General features: G+C 49.1%; 1 protein-coding gene across 2 annotated transcripts in view; it reads left to right on the forward strand.

Annotated features, from left to right (window-relative positions):
- Positions 1–18,635, forward strand: part of ACOX3 (acyl-CoA oxidase 3, pristanoyl) — a 57,109-nt gene that overhangs the window by 24,250 nt on the left and 14,224 nt on the right. For both annotated transcript variants that reach the window (XM_077301892.1, XM_077301891.1), the window contains exons 13-14: positions 6,031–6,146; positions 14,660–14,834. In XM_077301892.1, the coding sequence (XP_077158007.1) occupies positions 6,031–6,146; positions 14,660–14,834 (291 nt within the window). The remainder of the gene's footprint in view (positions 1–6,030; positions 6,147–14,659; positions 14,835–18,635) is intronic.

The following is an 18,635-nucleotide window of genomic DNA, read 5'->3' on the forward strand; positions in this document are numbered from 1 at the left end:
CAGCCTATTCCACTGCTTGAACTACTCTGTGAAATTTTTTTTCCTGATATCTAGCCTATATCGTTGTACTTGAAGTTTAACCCCATTACTGCGTGTCCTCTCCTCTGCAGCCAATGGAAACAGCATCCTGCCCTCCTCCAAGTGACAACCTTTCAAATACTTAAAGAGGGCTATCATGTCCCCTCTCAACCTCCTTTTCTCCAGGCTGAACATTCCCAAGTCCCTCAACCTATCTTCATAGGACTTGGTCCCTTGGCCCCAGATCATCTTCGTCGCTCTCCTCTGTACCCTTTCAATTTTATCTACGTCCTGTTCATCCAAATAGGCTTCTTAGAGCTCCTGCAGTGTTTTCGTCTTTCTGGGATAGTCATTGATTGAGCATGCAATAGCTCTTGTTTGAGTATCGCCCACCCTTCACATGCTCCCTTCCCTTCCAGCATTCTCGTCCATGGTATGACACTCATCATGTCTCTGAGTTTATTAAAGTTTGCCCTACGAAAATCCAACATCCGCGTCTGGCTACAAGCTTCCTTGGCTCCCCATCTCAAAAGGAATTCTATGAAGACATGGTCACTTCCCCCTAGGGTCCCCACCTCCTTCACCTCATCCACCAACTCTTGCCTGTTGAGCTTAAGATGCCTTAAGCTCATCAGTAGTCTTAAAAGAATACATTGCAGTCTCAAATCCTGCTGAACAATAAGTGATCAGTTCATTTCCCAATTTTATTTGCCATACAGCATCAGTCCCAAAAGGTTATCCAAAAGAATTATGCCTTTCAGATGCCATAACATCAGCGGCATTAAAACATTTTGACCAAGAGAGCCACCTTGTGGCCAAATGTATACGGCAGTCAAGAATGGCTTTTCTCAACAGAGTTGTTTGTTCTCCTTTCCAGGGGCTTTCCAGTTCTCTAAAGAGCATGGCGCTGGGCTCCCCCGGGGTTCCTTGCTGAGGAATCCCTCATTTATCTTTTCCAGATGGCCAGTGCTTTCCAGTAAGGGGGGATTTGCTGACAAAACCTTTCAGGCAGTCAATTCCAACAAGATGGAAAAGAGTCTATCTGCGGAGTTGCAAAGGCAGAATCATCAGGCACATTCACCTCCACCCATCGGCAGCACTGGCTTTAGCAGACTCCCCCTTGGAAAGACTCAGCCATGCCCTACCTTAAATCCTCCGCAAGGCAATCTCCCCCTTCTTTGACGAAGGAGGATCCACTGCTCAGGCCGAAATAGGGGCAGCAATGCCTGTGTGTCAGGGAGGAGTTGGTCCAGAGGCCAAAAATGATAGTGCGGCCCCTTCAGCGGTGCATAGATGTCGGGGCCACCCTGAGCCAGGCACTCAGGCCCAAATTCTAGGCATCAAGTCCCTGTTCAGGCACCAATTCTGAGGCCCTGTGGCCTGATCAGGGTCCTTTTGTCGAGTGCATCACTTCTCAATTATCACATTCAACAGGAAAACATTTTTAAAAAATTATTTTTCTACTGCAGCAGGAAAATAGACACAGGGCATTTCTCCAAATCTGCATGCTTCACACGGGGTTACGAAGAATGTTATATGTCCACATCATGCCTACCTCACAGGGCTGCCAGTGCCCATTCCATAATGCCACTCCATGAGAGACATCTCTAGGACCTCCTCCCACAGCCCTCCCCATAACCCCTGAGGTGGGAGGCTCATGCTTCACAAAACAAGAAGTCCACGCTTTTATCTGGGGCCTGGATGCAGAGGCTGGCTGGCCCAGTCTTACCATAAACATCCTCTGCGTAATTTCCAGAAGTAATGGCAGAGACAGTCCCTCCCTCCTTTGAGGATGCAACATGCCGTCTCATAGACACTTTCCCAATAGGAGCTTAATCAATGAGAAGGTTGTAATCATTTCTTTAAATGTTGCTCCATCACCTGAAGGCATCAGTCAAGAGTACATACAAGAGGACAGACAAAGCAAGCGCATCAGTAACCCTGCGGAAGAGGGTCAGAGGCTAAGCATGGTGGCACTTTTCTGCCCAGCCAAGCTTAATTCTGGGTAACGTCAAGCCCCTGCCGAACGCTCAAGGAGCACCCTTGCACGTTGAAGACCATAACAGAGTGAGGTGTTCCTTACAAGAACTGAAAAGCAAAGCTAACAAGCATGACTCTCTGCTTTCTCTAATTGCCCGCCCCCTGATTTGTAAACAGAGACGCTGGACAAGAGGCCAGGCCTGGGCAGTGTCTCCCTTACAAAAGCACCCCGTGCCACTTAGACATGGCAAAGGCATGCCCAAGAGTTACCAGCAAGGTCAAAGCAATAAAATGCCCCTTGAAGTATAGGGGAGAGGCTTGAGAATCTAAGCTGTGGGAAAATACCATGCAAATAGAGCAGGGCCTAAACAGGTCAAGGATACATCCCATGAGAAAAACATAGAAGCATTCTCTAGCCTCTGCTTAAAAACTTCCAAAGATGGAGAGCCCACCACCTCCCGAGGAAGCCTATTCCACTGAGAAACTGCTCTGACTGGCAGGAACTTTTTCTGGATGGTTAGCCGAAAATTCTTTTGAATAAATTTCAACCCATTGGTTCTGGTCCGTCCCTCTGGGCCAACAGTAAACAACTCTGCTTCATCTTCTATAATAATAATAATAATAATAATAATAATAATATAATATGTGACAGCCCCTCGGGTATTTGAAGATGGCTATCTTCTTTCCGAGCTCCCTCTGGTCTGCCATCAGTGGGGCCTGGAACATGCCCAACGAAGCTTCCCAGGATCCAAGGTCCTGCGCATGGCTAAAACTAGGCATCTTATACCCTAGACTAGAAGTTAAGCCCGCTGTAGAAGAAAGACAGCAGGCCCTCGCGGAGGGGGAGGCAGACTGTGCGAATCGGGAGGGGGAGGTGGCAAGTGAAGAGGGGGGTGGAGAGCAGTGTGTGCCTGGATGTGTGAGGTGGGGGAAGAGGTGGGAGAGCGCGGTGGGTGGGTGGGTGGCTGTGTGTGTGTGTGTGTGTCTGGGCGCGGGGAAGCGGCGGCGGGGCAATAGGGGGTGGCCAGGGGGCTTTGTGTGTGTGTGTGTGCGTGTGCGCGCGTGTCTCTGGGCGCGGGAAAGTGGCGGTGGGGCGATGGGGGGGGCGGCCAGGGGGGTTTGTGTGTGTGTGTGTGTGTGTGTGTGTGTGTCTGGGTGCGGGGAAGCGGCGGCGGTGAATGGCCATTGGGAAGGGACCCCAGGCGGGAAAGGAGCAGGGATGCTGTGTCTGCGACGCAGCGTCCCTGCTCCTTTTGCGAGGGCGACGGAAAGCCAGCGGGAGTCCTCACCGTCGGGGAAGGCTGCTTCTCCTTGTGTGTGGGGAGTCCCCGGCCGGGCAAGGCGAGGCGAGGCTGGGCCAAGCAGCCAATGAGGAGCTGCACGTTGCGCGGTTGATAAAAGTGGAGACCAGGGCATGGATAGTAGCAATCTTCAAGAAGGACATCGATAAAATTGAAAGGGTACAGAGGAGAGCGACGAAGATGATCTGGGGCCAAGGGACCAAGCCCTATGAAGATAGGTTGAGGGACTTGGGAATGTTCAGCCTGGAGAAAAGGAGGTTGAGAGGGGACATGATAGCCCTCTTTAAGTATTTGAAAGGTTGGCACTTGGAGGAGGGCAGGATGCTGTTTCTGCTGGCTGCAGAGGAAAGGACACGCAGTAATGGGTTTAAACTTCAAGTACAACGATATAGGCTAGATATCAGGAAAAAGTTTTTCTCAGTCAGAGTCGTTCAGCAGTGGAATAGGCTGCCTAAGGAGGTGGTGAGCTCCCCCTCACTGGCAGTCTTCAAGCAAAGGTTGGATACACACTTTTCTTGGATGCTTTAGGATGCTTAGGGCTAATCCTGCGTTGAGCAGGGGGTTGGACTAGATGGCCTGTATGGCCCCTTCCAACTCTATGATTCTATGATTCTATGATTCTATGATCCTGCGTTGAGCAGGGGGTTGGACTAGATGGCCTGTATGGCCCCTTCCAACTCTATGATTCTATGATTCTATGATTCTAATTTACTATTGGCTAAGATTCCTTCTTCAACCTGCAGGCCTGTTTTCCTGTTAGTTGGCCCACAACCCACCTGGTGCACGGAGATAATAAACCTTTCAAAATAGATTTAGCTCATGATCAGTTTCCAGAAGAGGGATATAGGCAAGCAAAGCAATTGGTTTATCAGCGACTTCTGGATATTGGAGTGCAAAATAAGATGACCCTTCCCCTAAGCCCTCCTAGGCTATGGAAGTCTTTGGAGGAATTTTCCATACTGAACATCTGTCACCTTCTCCAGATTCTGTTGGGCTTCATGGGGAGCTTGGTGCAGTGCATTCCCATCAGCCCTGCTCAGTGGGACACCACAGCCGAGCCCTTGCTGTCCGCTGGCAATTAGATCAGTTGCTTGTGTTCCTTTGCATTGTGGCTTTAGTGGGACTGTCAGAAGCAGACTCCTGTCACCCTTGTTGCCTGGGTTTTCTTGATATCCTAAAGACATCTTGTAGCTGGAGTCAAAGTTGCAGGGAGAAGGGAGGAAAGTGGGAGCGCCAGAGATGGTGTCACTGGAGAGAAGATTCCATTAAATTCTTGTCTTGCCGACAGCTTCATTTCCCAGGAAGTAGAGAGGGGAACCAGAGGCTCTGCTATTTTAGACTGGTAGATGAGGTGGAAGTAGTGGGCACACTTGGTGGCAGTGACCATGTGCTTTTGGAATTCTCAATTGTGGGAAAGAGAAAACCTTTACGTAGTCGTACGTATAGACTGGACTTCAGGAAAGCTGATTTCCACAGACTTAAAGGTATGTTGCGTAGAGTCCCGTGGTCAGAAAGACTTAAAGCAACCTGGGGGTTGCTTTAAAAAGCCATAGCCCTTATTGGAGGATTCCGGCCTCATCTAGGAGGTGCCCATGGCTCTCTGCATACATATCCAGGGGGGTGTTTTCTTCCATGTCTGTCATCTGTATCTTCTATATGAATAATGATTTCAGCAAGAACAGCCACATGACATCTGGGCCCCAGTCCATTACTCACCCCAGGTGGCCGGCTGATAGGAGGCCTTAAAGGACATTATCAGTTTATTCCTGATGTCTGGGGAGTTCTCAGGGAGCGGAAGGAGGCAGTGGTTCGCCCTCTCCTGAAAAAAACATAGCTGGATCCGTGGGACCCCGCCGGCTACACCCCAGTCTCCCATCTGGTGTTTCTGGGAAAGAAACAGCACCTGACATTCTTGGAGTAAACTTCAGCCCTTGATCCATACCAGTCGGGCTTCCCTTCTGGCCAGGGGGAGACTCTGAGAGTTCCCTTGGTGGATGACTTCCAGCGCCAGCTGGATCAGGGTGGTTCATCTATCCTCTTACTTTTAGAAGAAGAAGAGGGGGTTCTTATACGCCACTTTTCCCTACCTGGAGGAGTCTCAAAGCAGCTTCCAGTCGCCTTCCCTTTCCTCTCCCCACAACAGACACCCTGTGAGGGAGGGGAGGCTGAAAGAACCCTGATACTACTGAAGAAGAAGAAGAAGAGTTGGTTCTTATATGCTGCTTTTCTCTACCTGGAAGAGTCTCAAAGCAGCTTCCATTCACCTTCCCTTCCCTCTCCCCAGAACAGACCCCCTGTGAGGGAGGGGAGGCTGAGAGAGCCCTGACATTACTGCTCAGTCAGGACAGCTTTATCAGTGCTGAGCTGAGCCCAAGGTCACCCAGCTGGCTGCATGTGGAGGAGGAGCGGGGAACCAAACCCAGCTCGCCAGAATAGAAGTCCGGCTCCTGACCACGACACCAAGCTGGCTCTCTTCTATTCTGTTTTATGAGTTTTATTGTCAACTACCTTGAGCCTGCATGGCCAGAGGTGGCAGTTAATAAATTTAAGTATAAATAAATAAACATGCATAAGGGAATGTGTTGCTCAGGTTTGTCTGTGTTTTTGAACTTTGTTTTCGTAGAGGAATGCAGATTTTGTTACAGACAATCAGCATACTTTGCTATCCACAGTTTTAAGATTTCAGATGCCTGAATTAACACAATAAACATCTACATGCCCTTTTTTGCAGTTCCTCTAACAGCATACAAGTGGCTGGTTTGTTACTTGCTCAGAGAGAGTTTACAGAAGCTGAGAGATCAGGAAAAATCTGGTTCTACTGAATTTCAGGCCAGGAACAACAGCCAGGTAAACAGCTTCTATAATTCTATGAGTTTGGGCTTTGTTTCACCTAGTTTTTCATGAACTAAGCTTATGTCCTGTTATTTTCAACTATTTTAGTCTTATCTTGGGCTTGCCTCTGCCTCCTAGATACCAGGCCCCTCAGAATCCAGAAAAAGCTCCAGCTGATATTTCATAGAATCTTAGAATCATAGAGTTGGAAGGGACCCCCCTCCCCCCCAAACACACACACACAAACACACACAAGAATCCCTGGTCATATTCCACTGAGGAACCGATCTGCCAGGAACTACTTCTAAATGTTAAGCTGGAAATTCTTTTGAATTAATTTCATAGAATCATAGAAACATAGAGTTGGAAGGGGCCATTCAGGCCATCTAGTCCAACCCCCTGCTCAACGCAGGATCAGCCCTAAGCATCCTAAAGCATCCAAGAAAAGTGTGTATCCAGCCTTTGCTTGAAGACTGCCAGTGAGGGGGAGCTCACCACCTCCTTAGGCAGCCTATTCCACTGCTGAACTACTCTGACTGTGAAAAACTTTTTCCTGATATCTAGCCTATATCGTTGTACTTGAAGTTTAAACCCATTACTGCGTGTCCTCTCCTCTGCAGCCAACGGAAACAGCATCCTGCCCTCCTCCAAGTGACAACCTTTCAAATGATAAAAGGGAAGACTGGAGTGAGTGTGGCGGAAGACTCGCGACGAAGCTACGAGAACATCTTATCGCACGCTTATGAGGGCGTATGAGATGGCGGTGAAAGTGGCAAAACGTGAATTTTTTGCCACGGAAATTGCGTCTGCAAGCTCTCGCCCAGCCCAACTATTTAGGATAGTTAGATCTCTTATCGCCCTTGAGGAGCGCCACAATAGTAGCAAATTGGAACTCGGCTGTGAGGCATTAGCGAGCTATTTTGCGGACAGAATCTCGTCACTCCGCCGCGATCTTCCCGCCACAGTTAATACAGCAAACGAACTGGAGGCCTGTTGGCCGTCTTTGGAGGTGATGTTTGATGGCTTCAGACGGCTCTCCTTACCCGAAGTGGACAAGTTGCTAGGTTCGGTCAGGGCGACCACTTGCCCCCTTGACCCCTGTCCGTCATGGCTCCTCAAGGGAGGTGGCCAGAGGATAGGAGGCCAGCTCAGGGACATTATCAACCTCTCCCTAGATTCCGGGGAGTTCCCTGAGCAGCTGAAGGGGGCAGTGGTTCACCCTCTCCTGAAAAGATCCATGCTGCACCCGCGGGACCCTGCCAGCTACCACCCAGTGTTGCACTTGGCTTTCCTGGGCAAGGTGGTTGAAAGGGCCGCAGCAGACCAGCTCCTAGCATTCTTGGAAGAAACTTCGGCACTCGATCCATATCAGTCTGGCTTTCGACCTGGCCACGGGGTGGAGACGATGTTGGTCGCCCTGTTGGATGACCTCCGCTGCCGCCAGCTGGATAGGGGCGGGTCGGCCGCTTTTGACATCGTGGATCACGAACTGTTGGTCCACCACCTCATCGGCACAGGGATACAGGGCACAGCTCTACGCTGGATACGCTCCTTTCTCCAGGACCGGACCCAGAGGGTAGCAGTGGGGGATGAGTTCTCGCGCTTCTACGGACTTCCTTGTGGGGTCCCCCAGGGCGCGGTCCTCTCCTCCACACTGTTTAACATCTTTATGCGCCCTCTGGCCCAGCTGGTGCGGAGTTTGGGGCTGGGTTGCCACCAGTACGCTGATGACACCCAGCTCTATCTCCTCATGGACGGCCGCCTGGACTCCCCCCCCCCCCGGAACCATTCGCCAGATGTTTGGAAACAGTGACGGAATGGTTCGAGCAGAGTCGCCTGAAACTCAACCCCTCCAAGACGGAGGTCCTGTGGCTGGGACGTAGGGGGCAGGACCAGGAAGCGCGCTTACCCACCCTGGCAGGAACGCAACTTACCATCGCGCCCCAGGCCAGGAATTTGGGTGTGATCATTGACGCCTCCCTGACCTTGGAGGCGCAGGTCAAAAGAGTAGCGGGCCAGGCATTTTTCCACCTGCACCAGGCCCGACTACTATCGCCCTACCTGTCCCCCAAACACTGAGCCACAGTGATCCATGCAACGGTCACCTCCAGAATAGATTTCTGTATCTCGCTCTACGCGGGCCTTCCCTTGTCCTTGATCTGGAAACTCCAGCTAGTGCAAAACGCAGTTCACTCCTTGAAGTGAGGCCTCCAGAACTGCACACAGTACTCCAAGTGTGGTCTGACCAGTGCCGTATACAATGGGACTATGAGATCTTGTGATTTTGATGTGATGCCCCTGTTGATACAGCCCAAAATGGCATTCGCCTTTTTACCGCTGCATCACACTGCCTGCTCATGTTTAGTTTACAATCCACAAGTACCCCAAGGTCTCGTTCACACACAGTGTTACCTAGAAGCGTATCCCCCATCCAGTAGGCATGCTTTTCATTTTTCTGACCCAGATGCAGAACTTTACATTTATCTTTATTAAATTGCATCTTGTTCTCATTTGCCCATTTTTCCATTGTGTTCAGATCTCGTTGAACTCTGTCTCTATCTTCCGGAGTATTTGCCAGTCCTCCCAATTTGGTGTCAATTTGGTGTCCTGAAGGGTTAATGCATTCTGCATTTTTAAAGCACTCTAGGGGCCAAGTGAGCTGTGCACATGAACCTCCATATTACCTAATAGTCAGACATTTTATTCTACTTGTGCCCTGAACATTTGGTCTACTTGTAGTTCGAGTCTTATATTTAAGGTCTTGAGACTGTTGGGAAGTCACAAACCCTAGTATTGCCATATTATCAGCATAGAGTTGATTTGATGTTTCCCACATCCACCTCAGGAGCAGAGAGGGCCCTGCTTACATACATGTTCTCAAGGTCCTACTCTTTTAGTCAGATAGTGGACTGATCCAGACACAAGCTGGACAGAACTCAATACGGCCATTTTAAGGAACAATGCTGTTCTTTAAATGGCTTAATTTCTAGGCAGATGGCCCTGTTGCTGTCTCCCTGAATTATACATATGCAGAGACTGTTTCTTCCGCAGCCATATGGCTCGATCGCCTCTAAGAGACATCTGCAGTATGACGACCTGGGTAATGCCTTGTATTCAATCCACTACCACGTTGTTGTGGATGTCAACTCCTGGGAAGGAGTTAATGTGGGTGCAGCGGTATTCTAATCCATTTCCGCAGTATAAACACACACACACCTCCCGGTGGAGTGATCTTGCTAGTCTCCCATGTGGGACAGCACAGAAACCACGAAGATGAAAACAGAGTTGCACTTACCTGTAACTGTTGTTCATTGAGTGGTCTTCTGTGCAGTCACACAACCCTCCCTCCTTCCCCGCTGTGAGCCGCTTAATGGATTGATGGCCTGTCTGGCGGCAGAAAGGAGTACTGAGGGGAGAGTGCTAACGCTTCCCACATCACGTGACTTTGGGCGAGAATGTCACTCTCTGTGAGGGGAGGGGTGAGCACTCCTTGGAGCTTCTAGAGTTTTATATATATAGCTTGCTAGCTCTTTCTCCGTGGCTGGCCTGCGATTCCGCAGATCCCATGTGTGACTGCACAGAAGACCACTTGATAAACAACGGTTACAGGTAAGTGCAACTCTGTTTTCTTATATGCCGCTTTTCTCTACCAGAAGGAGTCTCAAAGCAGTTTACAGTCACCTTCCCTTTCCTCTCCCCACAACAGACACCCTGTGAGGGAGGTGAGGGTGAGGGAGTCCTGATATTACTGAAGAAGAAGATTGGGTTCTCATATGCCACTTTTCTCTACCCAGATGAGTCTGAAAGCAGCTTACAGTCACCTTCCCTTTCCTCTCCCCACAATAGACACCCTGTGAGGTAATTGAGGCTGAAATCTACATCAGCAGTGTCCCCTGGTTTCCCGGATAGTTCCGCCGCCATCAGGCGGGGTGGGTTGGGAATTGTTTTTAGGTGTTTTTATGTATTAGGGTTTTTGGAGGGGGTTTACATGTTGTCACCCGCTGCAAGCCTTAGGGGAGCGGCGGGTTAGAAATCCAATAATAATAATCATAATAATAAAGAGTCCTGAGATTACTGAAGAAGAAGAGTTGGTTCTTATATGCCGCTTTTCTCTACCCGAAGGAGTTTCAGAGCGGCTTATGGCCCCCTCTCCTTTCCTCTCTCCACAACAGACACCTTGTGAGGTAGGTAAGGCTGAGAGAGCCTGATATGACTGCTCAGTCAGAACAGCTTTCTCAATGCTGTGACGAGCCCAAGGTCACCCAGCTGGTTGCATGTGGGGGGGGGGCATGGAACCCGTCTCTCCAAACTAGATGTTCGCACTCCTAACCACTACACCAAGCTGGCTTGGGGATCCCTCCAACCAGCGATGCCAAGTAATAAGAGCTAACTTGATCGCAGCTGCCTCTTTTTCCCAGATGGCTCAGTTCCTCTCTGTGTCCTTAAACTTCTTTGACAGATACACACCGGAGTGTAACCACCCCTCTTCCCCCCTTTGCAAAATTATTGACCCCATTGTCATGGCATTTAATTGACTTGGACCCCGAAGGACTTGGTGGGGTCGGCTTGGTGGAGGATGGGCTCGGTGGTAAAAAGTTTTTAAGCTCCTCAATTGCCTGCTGCCACTCGGTAGACCATTGGAGTCGCCTCCCCGGCCATTTCACCTCCACTTCTTCCCCCTTGGTCTTTAGTAGATCTGTAAGGGGAAGGGCCACTTGCCCGAGCTTGGGGAGGAAGGAATGGTAAAAGTATGCAAATCCAAGGAAGCTTTGTAGTTGTCACTGAGGGCGGGGCCCAGTTCCTGCACTTTAGCTGGGTCCATGTGCAAGCTTTGAGGAGACACCCAGTAACCCAGCAAGTCCAGGCTTTCTTTATGGAATTCATACCTGACAAGCTTGGCATATAGGTGGATGGCGTGAAGTCTTTTCAACAGCTCCCACAACAAACATACATGCTCGTCCCTCATTTTTGAATATAATACAATATCATCAGGGTAAACTAGGACCCTCTTGTACAACAGATCATGCAAGACCTAGTTTATGAGATTCATGAACACTCCCGGGGCGCTGGAGAGTCCAAACAGCATAACGAGGTATTCAGACTGTCCCAACAGGATATAAAAGCTGTAAGATATTCATGACCACGTTTTACCCTCGCCCTGTAATACACCTCCCTCAGGTCAAGTTTTGTAAAGATCCTACGTGATCCTAACTGTCCCAAAAGGTCCTTTATAAGGGGAGAGGTGGAGGTGGAAATGGCACAATCATAGGGACTGGTCTTTCTTTTTTACAAACAACACAGGAACCACCATGTGCTGGGCCGGATAAAACCCCAGGCTAAGTTTTTATCCAAAAACTTCTGCAGCTCTTTCATTTCCTGCGGGCTCGTAGGCCTTTGACAAAAGCTCCCCTGGTTTCAACAAATGACACCCTCCAGCAAGGGAGAAAGCTTGCCTCTTCCAGACCACACTCAGAACAGGCTGAGGTCTGCATTGAAAAAGCCTCCACTGCTCATCTGAAAGGTTGAGAACCCTGACAGGAATTTGTCAGTGCTAGGAGTACAGATTATGTCATATACATTTAAGATTTCATGCCTCAGTGCATCAACACAATACATTTTTCTCTGTCTATCTTGGCCTAAGTCATAAACATCAGAGATTTCAGAATGTCTTTTTCCTGCCTGGGCAGGATTCTAGGAGCTGGGATAGTCTAAAGTCAGAGAAGAGCTTGGAACAGCTGAGGCAAAAAGGGGCTAGTTCTTTCTGTTAGGAGGGGTTCATAATGAAACAGCATATTGTTAAATAAACTTTTTGAAGCAATACACCTCTTCAAATTTAACTGGACTGAAAACTCAGACTGAAAGTGTCACTTGTATTTATCATTTATTTATTATTCCGATTTATATACCGCCACATTTCCTAGGAACCCGCGGCGGTTCACAGAATCAAACATTAAAATATTGAAAGGCACAGCAATTAATTTTAAGATGTGAGAGCTGAAGTAAAGGGAGGGAGTTGGGGAAACTGGGAGACATGAGGGGTGGTGTATGAATTGTCCCTACTGCCACCATGTTGTTTGTAGAAAACCAGTCCCACTAAGCATCTGCATATTTCTTAAATCCTCATCTTAACAGTCAAGGGATTTTAAGGGGAGTTGTGTGTCTGAGAGAACTCATACGAGGTCTAACAAGATTTCATGATCCATCAAACATTGGGATAAGGATTGACTGTGGATAGGGGAGGGATGGGCTTATGCCACTTCTTGTGTTTTATGGGATTGGAGGGGTTGATTGGATTGATTTATTCTATTTTATGTGACTCGCCAAGAGTCCATGGAGAATGGTGGGATATAATAAATTGAAATAATAAAGAAAAGAAGCTGACCCAACTTTCAGAAATGGGACAACAGGTTGAGGGAATTGGTATTAACCCTTCCACATGGAATTTGCATGTTTTCCCCTAATATTGAATGTGCATGCAGAGTTCTTGCCAAGTTGGTTATGTAAGACCCACAACTATGTCCGGGTTCCCCCAGTTGGCTCACCAGCTGGCCTTTCTCCCATTCTTGGTCAAAGCAATAAAATTCTCCAAGGAAATATTAGTTAGAGAGGCCTCCAGGCCTCCAAGCTTTTGGAAAAATACTACACAGGCGAAGCTGGGCAAAAACAGGGCAAGGTAATATCCCATAGCAAAACCATGAGAACAAGTGAGCAGGCAACCTACAGATATGTGAACAGGGTCTTCATAGATCTGTTAGATATTGTTCCCTTCCTCTCTTTCTCAATAAAGATGTGGAGCCAGGCAAAAAGTAGCACCTTTTTATTTATTTATTTATTTAGATTTCTATACCGCCCATTAGAGCCTCTTGTGGCGCAGAGTGATAAGGCAGCCGCCTGAAAGCTTTGCCCATGAGGTTGGGAGTTCGATCCCAGCAGCCGGCTCAAGGTTGACTCAGCCTTCCATCCTTCCGAGGTCGGTAAAATGAGTACCCAGCTTGCTGCTGGGGGGTAAACGGTCATGACTGGGGAAGGCACTGGCAAACCACCCCGTATTGAGTCTGCCATGAAAACGCTAGAGGGCGTCACCCCAAGGGTCAGACATGACTCGGTGCTTGCACAGGGGATACCTTTACCTTTACCTTTATACCGCCCATTTCTTTGCAGCTCTGGGCAGTTTACATGGAACGATATATAGGCTGTAGGCCTATAGATATATAGGGGGCATCTGGGGGCTCAGCAGGTGTTCTAAGTCATTGGCCTCAAGCGAATGCCTGGTGGAAGAACTCCCTGTTGCAGGCCCTGCGGAACTGTGGAAGTTTGGGCAGAGCCCTGATCTCCTCAGGGAGCTCGTTCCACCAGGTTTGTAGGGACCGAGAAGGCTCTGGCCCTTGTTGAGGTCCGACGTGCTTCTCTGGGGCCAGGGATCCGCAGCCAGCTGGAGGTGGCAGAACATAGGACTCTCTTGGGGGTATAGGCAGGGAGGCGATCTCTCAAATACACTGGGCCCAAACCAGAACCTTAAACTTGATCCGGAATTCAATTTTGTATGTTTTTAGAAATGTGCATTTTAAGAAATTTAAAGTTATGATTTTTATCTTATATTTGTAGAGCTTTTAAATTGTATCTAATGGTAGAAGTCAGGAAGGCCTGGAGGATCCTTGTCCCTGGCGTCGCGATGGGTTGGACACAACTTCGCACCTAACAACAATAACAACAACATGTGTTGTTACCCACCCTGAGTCTTTGGGGAAGGACAAGTTAGAAATCGTCGTTAGTTGCGAAGTCGTGTCTGACCCATCGCAACCCCATGAACAAGGATCCTCCAGGCCTTCATGGAGAAATGCAATGATATAAATACAAAATGCAAACTGGTGGTATGACCACTTGGTTGTGATGTGGATTTGGGGGACAAGGTCACCAGATTCATGAGGCCTTATGGGAAGTGTGCCCCATTTCCCATCTCCTCTTCTGAGGAGTGCTGATATAAAATCTGTGCTCCAATTAAGGCCAAGTAATTTTGTTGTCTTCTATTATTACAGAGTTAAGTAAGGTGTAAGAAAGTGTTGAAATTTATGTTTTGGGGACAAGTCATTTTGGATAAGGAACTAGAAGTGAACATACCTTGTAGTATTTATTTGTGGAGGCTGAGGGTAGAATTTATTCTCTTTAGTTGAATAGAGCTAATAGAAATGCATTATTTGGGGGAAATATATGCTCCTCGGATGAGAACCATGGGGAATCCAACATAGATTTGTCTTCGGTTTTAGAGAATGTATCCTCTAGGGTTGAGGAATATATAATAAGTTGAAATGCATGAGTGAGCCTTGTTGCTTTAAAATTTTCATTGTTGGATAGCAGGAAATAAAGTAGCTAAATAATATTTGGATGGTGTCTTGTTCCATTTGCACAGGCCATTGCTTCTTTTAAACTGAGGATAAAATATCCTTTGCAATTCAAAATTATCTGTAATCCTACAGATTAGCATATCTGTATTTTCATTCACCTTAAATTTTGCTTCTTCTTTTCTCCAGGTGTACTACTGTCGTTCCTTAGCGATAGCTTTCATTGAACACACAGTTTTGCAAAGATACCATGACTATGTCTGTGGTGCTGACACACCAGCTGCTCTCCAGCCAGTCCTGAAGAACCTGTGCTCCCTGTATGGACTGTGGTCTCTAAATAAGCACATGGCTGTGCTCTACCAAGGTGAGGTCAACATCCTACCTGTGTACAAATTTAAGTCTTGATGGCCTGGAGGCTGTTCTTCTGCTGGTCTTGTGCATTGCATTGTACTTCCCTGAAGTCTGAATAGGTCTCCCAGCTGGGAACCAGAATGATCGTGGGGGGGGGGGGGGGCAGGCAAAGCACCTTCCAAAGCAGTTGGGAGGGAGAAGGGCGGAGTTGTTGGCAGAGTTGTGGTGAATGTTCCTTTGTGGATGGGGGCTCTTGACTGTGATTGGATCGCTAAACAGAAGTTCTGTACTGAGAAACACACAGTCTCGGGAGACAGGCCCCCTCCTCGTACTTGGCCACTTTTCAAAGATCCAGCAGGATGTCAGACTGGAAGTGTCTTGCAACTGGATTCTGTTATGTGCTCGAAGAAGAAGAGTTGGTTCTTATCTGCCGCTTTTCTCTAGAGGGGAGGCTGAGAGAGCCTTGGGATTCCTGCTCAGTCAGAACAGCTTTCTCAGTGCTGTGGGGAGCCCAAGGTCACCCAGCTGGCTGCATGTGGGGGATGAATGCGAAATCAAACCCAGCTTGCCAGATTAGACGTCTGTGCTCCTAACCACGACACCAAGCTGGCTGTTCTTAATGTATATCAAAAAATCTGTATTGAGGCATATGAAATAACTAACAGGCAAGCTGGTGTCTTAGGATTTCAGTTACTTGAAGATGTGATTTCCCCCCAGAATGTTCCTAGTCTATTCAGTGTTCAACCTCCCAGTCTAAGGAGAGATGAAAAGCCTGAGCTTGATGCTTAGAAGCTGGTGGTTTTTACAAGGGAAAGAGTTTTCGGCAGGGGGGAGGAGGGTGCTTCTCCTTGCCGTGCTCATTTAATAGGTGACGGACACACCCCGATTCAGGAGGATGGCTCATCAGCAATAGAGTGGGGCTTCCTCCTGGGTCTTGATTTGGGCTGCTGGGTCAGTGAACAGGGAGTCAAGACTCCTTTGGGGTTGGCCTCAGTGATCCTGGAGCCTCTCAGACTCTTTCTTCTGTAACTCCTGACGGCTGGGGGAGAGGGGTCAAGAGTGGTTGCAGCCTGTGCAGTCAGGCACCTTTCAGGCCAACAAAGCTTTATTCAAGGCGTGACTTTCATGTGCAGGCACTCTTCCTCAGACACACAGCAGTGCATGAATTGAATGAAGCCCAGCTTCTCCTTCTCTGCAGAGTTGGATAAAACAGTGGAAGGGTAATGAACGGGCAGGAGCCGGGGGGGAGGGAGGGAGCGGGGACCAAACTGAAGCTCAGTCCGGGGAAGAGGGAGTGACTCCTCAGTGGTCATCAGGGAGTGAGGCATGAGCTTGCTGTGGATGGAGAGTGCGCTCCCTTCAACAGAGCATGATACTCAAGGTTGGGGGGAGGTGCTTTTCGATCTGTATGTGTGCCGAGATCTTGTTTGTAGTGTGGAACATCTTTAACCCACTTTATTTATTTATTTATTTATTTATTTATCATACTTCTATACCGCCCTCCCCGGAGGCTCAGGGCGGTTTACATTATAACAGAGAACCATACATAAAACAGTCTGTAGAACATGTATAACTGATAACTAATAATTGTAACCAAATAACAACACAGTATAACAGTAAACAATATAGTAATACAAACAGGTCCAGGGCTTATTGATGGGATTCTGAGGGGGGGGGAGCAGGGGCCCTTGGTCGCTGATTGATTACGTCTGGTCTCGGCCAAATGCCTGGTGGAGGAGCTCCTTTTTGCAGGCCCTGCGGAACTGTTTAAGCTCCGTCAGGGCCCTGATCTCCTCTGGGAGCTCATTCCACCAGGTGGGGGCCAGAACAGAGAATGCTCTGGCCCTGGTCGAGACCAGGCGGACTTCTTTAGGGCCAGGGATCCTTAGCTGATTGGAGGCAGTAGAGCGCAGAGCTCTTTTGGGGGCATAGGCGGGGAGGCGGTCCCTCAGGTACACTGGGCCCTGACCGCGTATGGCCTTGAAGGTAATTACCAGAACCTTTAGTCTGATCCGGAATTCAACTGGTAACCATTGCAGCTGATGGAGAATAGGCCGGATATGAGACCTCCACGGTGTTGCTGTGAGGATCCTGGCTGCTGCATTTTGAACTAGTTGTAGTTTCCGGGTCAGGGCTAAGGGCAGGCCTGCGTAGAGCGAGTTACAAAAGTCCAGTCTAGAGGTGACCGTCGCATGGATCACTGTGGCTAGGTGTTCCGGGGCCAGGTAGGGCGCTAGTAGTTTGGCTTGGCGGAGATGGTAGAATGCCAGCCGTGCTACCTTTGTGATCTGGGCCTCCTTTGTGAGGGAGGTGTCCAGAATCACGCCTAGGTTCCTGGCGGAGTGAGCCGTAGAGAGCTGCACGCCATCCAGGGTGGGCAGGCGCGCTTCCTCGCATGGGCCCTTCCTACCTAGCCACAGGACCTCCGTCTTTGAAGGATTGAGCTTCAGGCGACTCTGCTTGAGCCATCTCGTCACTGCTTCCAGGCAGCTGGCTAATGCTTCTGGGGGAGAGTCAGGGCGGCCATCCATCAGGAGGAAGAGCTGGGTGTCATCTGCATATTGATGGCAACCCAGCCCAAACTTCCGTACCAGTTGTGCGAGAGGGCGCATGAAGATGTTGGATAGGATAGGAGAGAGGACCGCTCCTTTTGGGACTCCACAAGGAAGTTGCCGGCGGTCCGATGTTCTCTCTCCTATTGCAACCCTCTGTCCACGATCCTGGAGGAAGGAGATCAGCCATTGAAGGGCTGTCCCTCGTATTCCAGCATCGATGAGGCGGCGAGCTAGAAGCTCATGATCGACTGTGTCGAACGCTGCTGAGAGGTCTAATAATATCAGCAGTGCCAACCCGCCTCGATCCAACTGGCGACGGAGGTCGTCCGTCAGGGCGACTAGCGCTGTCTCTACCCCATGGCCAGGCCGGAAGCCTGACTGGGATGGGTCTAGGACCGAAGCTTCTTCCAGGTATTCCGTCAGTTGGTTTGCGACTGCCCTTTCTATCATCTTGCCCAGAAACGCTAAGTGCGAAACGGGCCTGTAGTTGTTAGGCTCTTGTGGGTTTAGAGATGTTTTTTTCAACAGTGGACGTACCACAGCCTCTTTCAAACCCTCCGGGAATTCTCCTGTTGTGAGAGATAGGTTGATTATCTCCCGGAGGGGGCCCTTTATCTTTATGCCAGCTGTTTTTAGGAGCCAGGATGGGCAAGGATCTAGTGGGCATGTAGTTGGTCTTGTTGTCGCTAGAATCCTGTCCACTTCGGTCAGCGTGAGTCGTCTGAAGTTACTCATAGTTTTCTCCAAAGACGGCCAAGGGGCCTCTAGTTCACTTTTTGTATCTAACGTTGGAGGGAGGTCGTGGCGGAGTGTCGAGATTTTTTTTGATGCACCACTTTGATGCACCACTCATGGCCTTTCCTTTAAAAATACGATCCGGCCTCCGTTCTCCATCCTACGACCACTGCCAGCTTTAGAAGACTCCTTAGAGACATAATTGGGTTCCAAATGCAGCAATGTAATGGCTGGCTGGTATAAACGAGGAAGAATTAACCTGGTCAATACTGTGAATATTATACTGGATGCCCATTGGCCTGTGGGCCTTCTTCAGAGTTGCTGGTCCTTACCTTAGTCCCAGGCCTTCTGGGTGGCCATGGGGTCCCTAAGGAGCCTGCCTGATGTTGAAGACCGTGAGATGAGGGCCCTCATTCTCTGACCTGAGGACCAGGGCTGCCCGGCCATTTCCAGCCAGTCCCTGTCTGCAGAGTTTCCTCCACCCATAATTGTACCTGGTACCTTCGCTTCTGAGCCTCATGTGC

This window comes from Paroedura picta, chromosome 10 (assembly GCF_049243985.1).
Source record: "Paroedura picta isolate Pp20150507F chromosome 10, Ppicta_v3.0, whole genome shotgun sequence".
Taxonomy (NCBI): Eukaryota; Metazoa; Chordata; class Lepidosauria; order Squamata; family Gekkonidae; genus Paroedura; species Paroedura picta.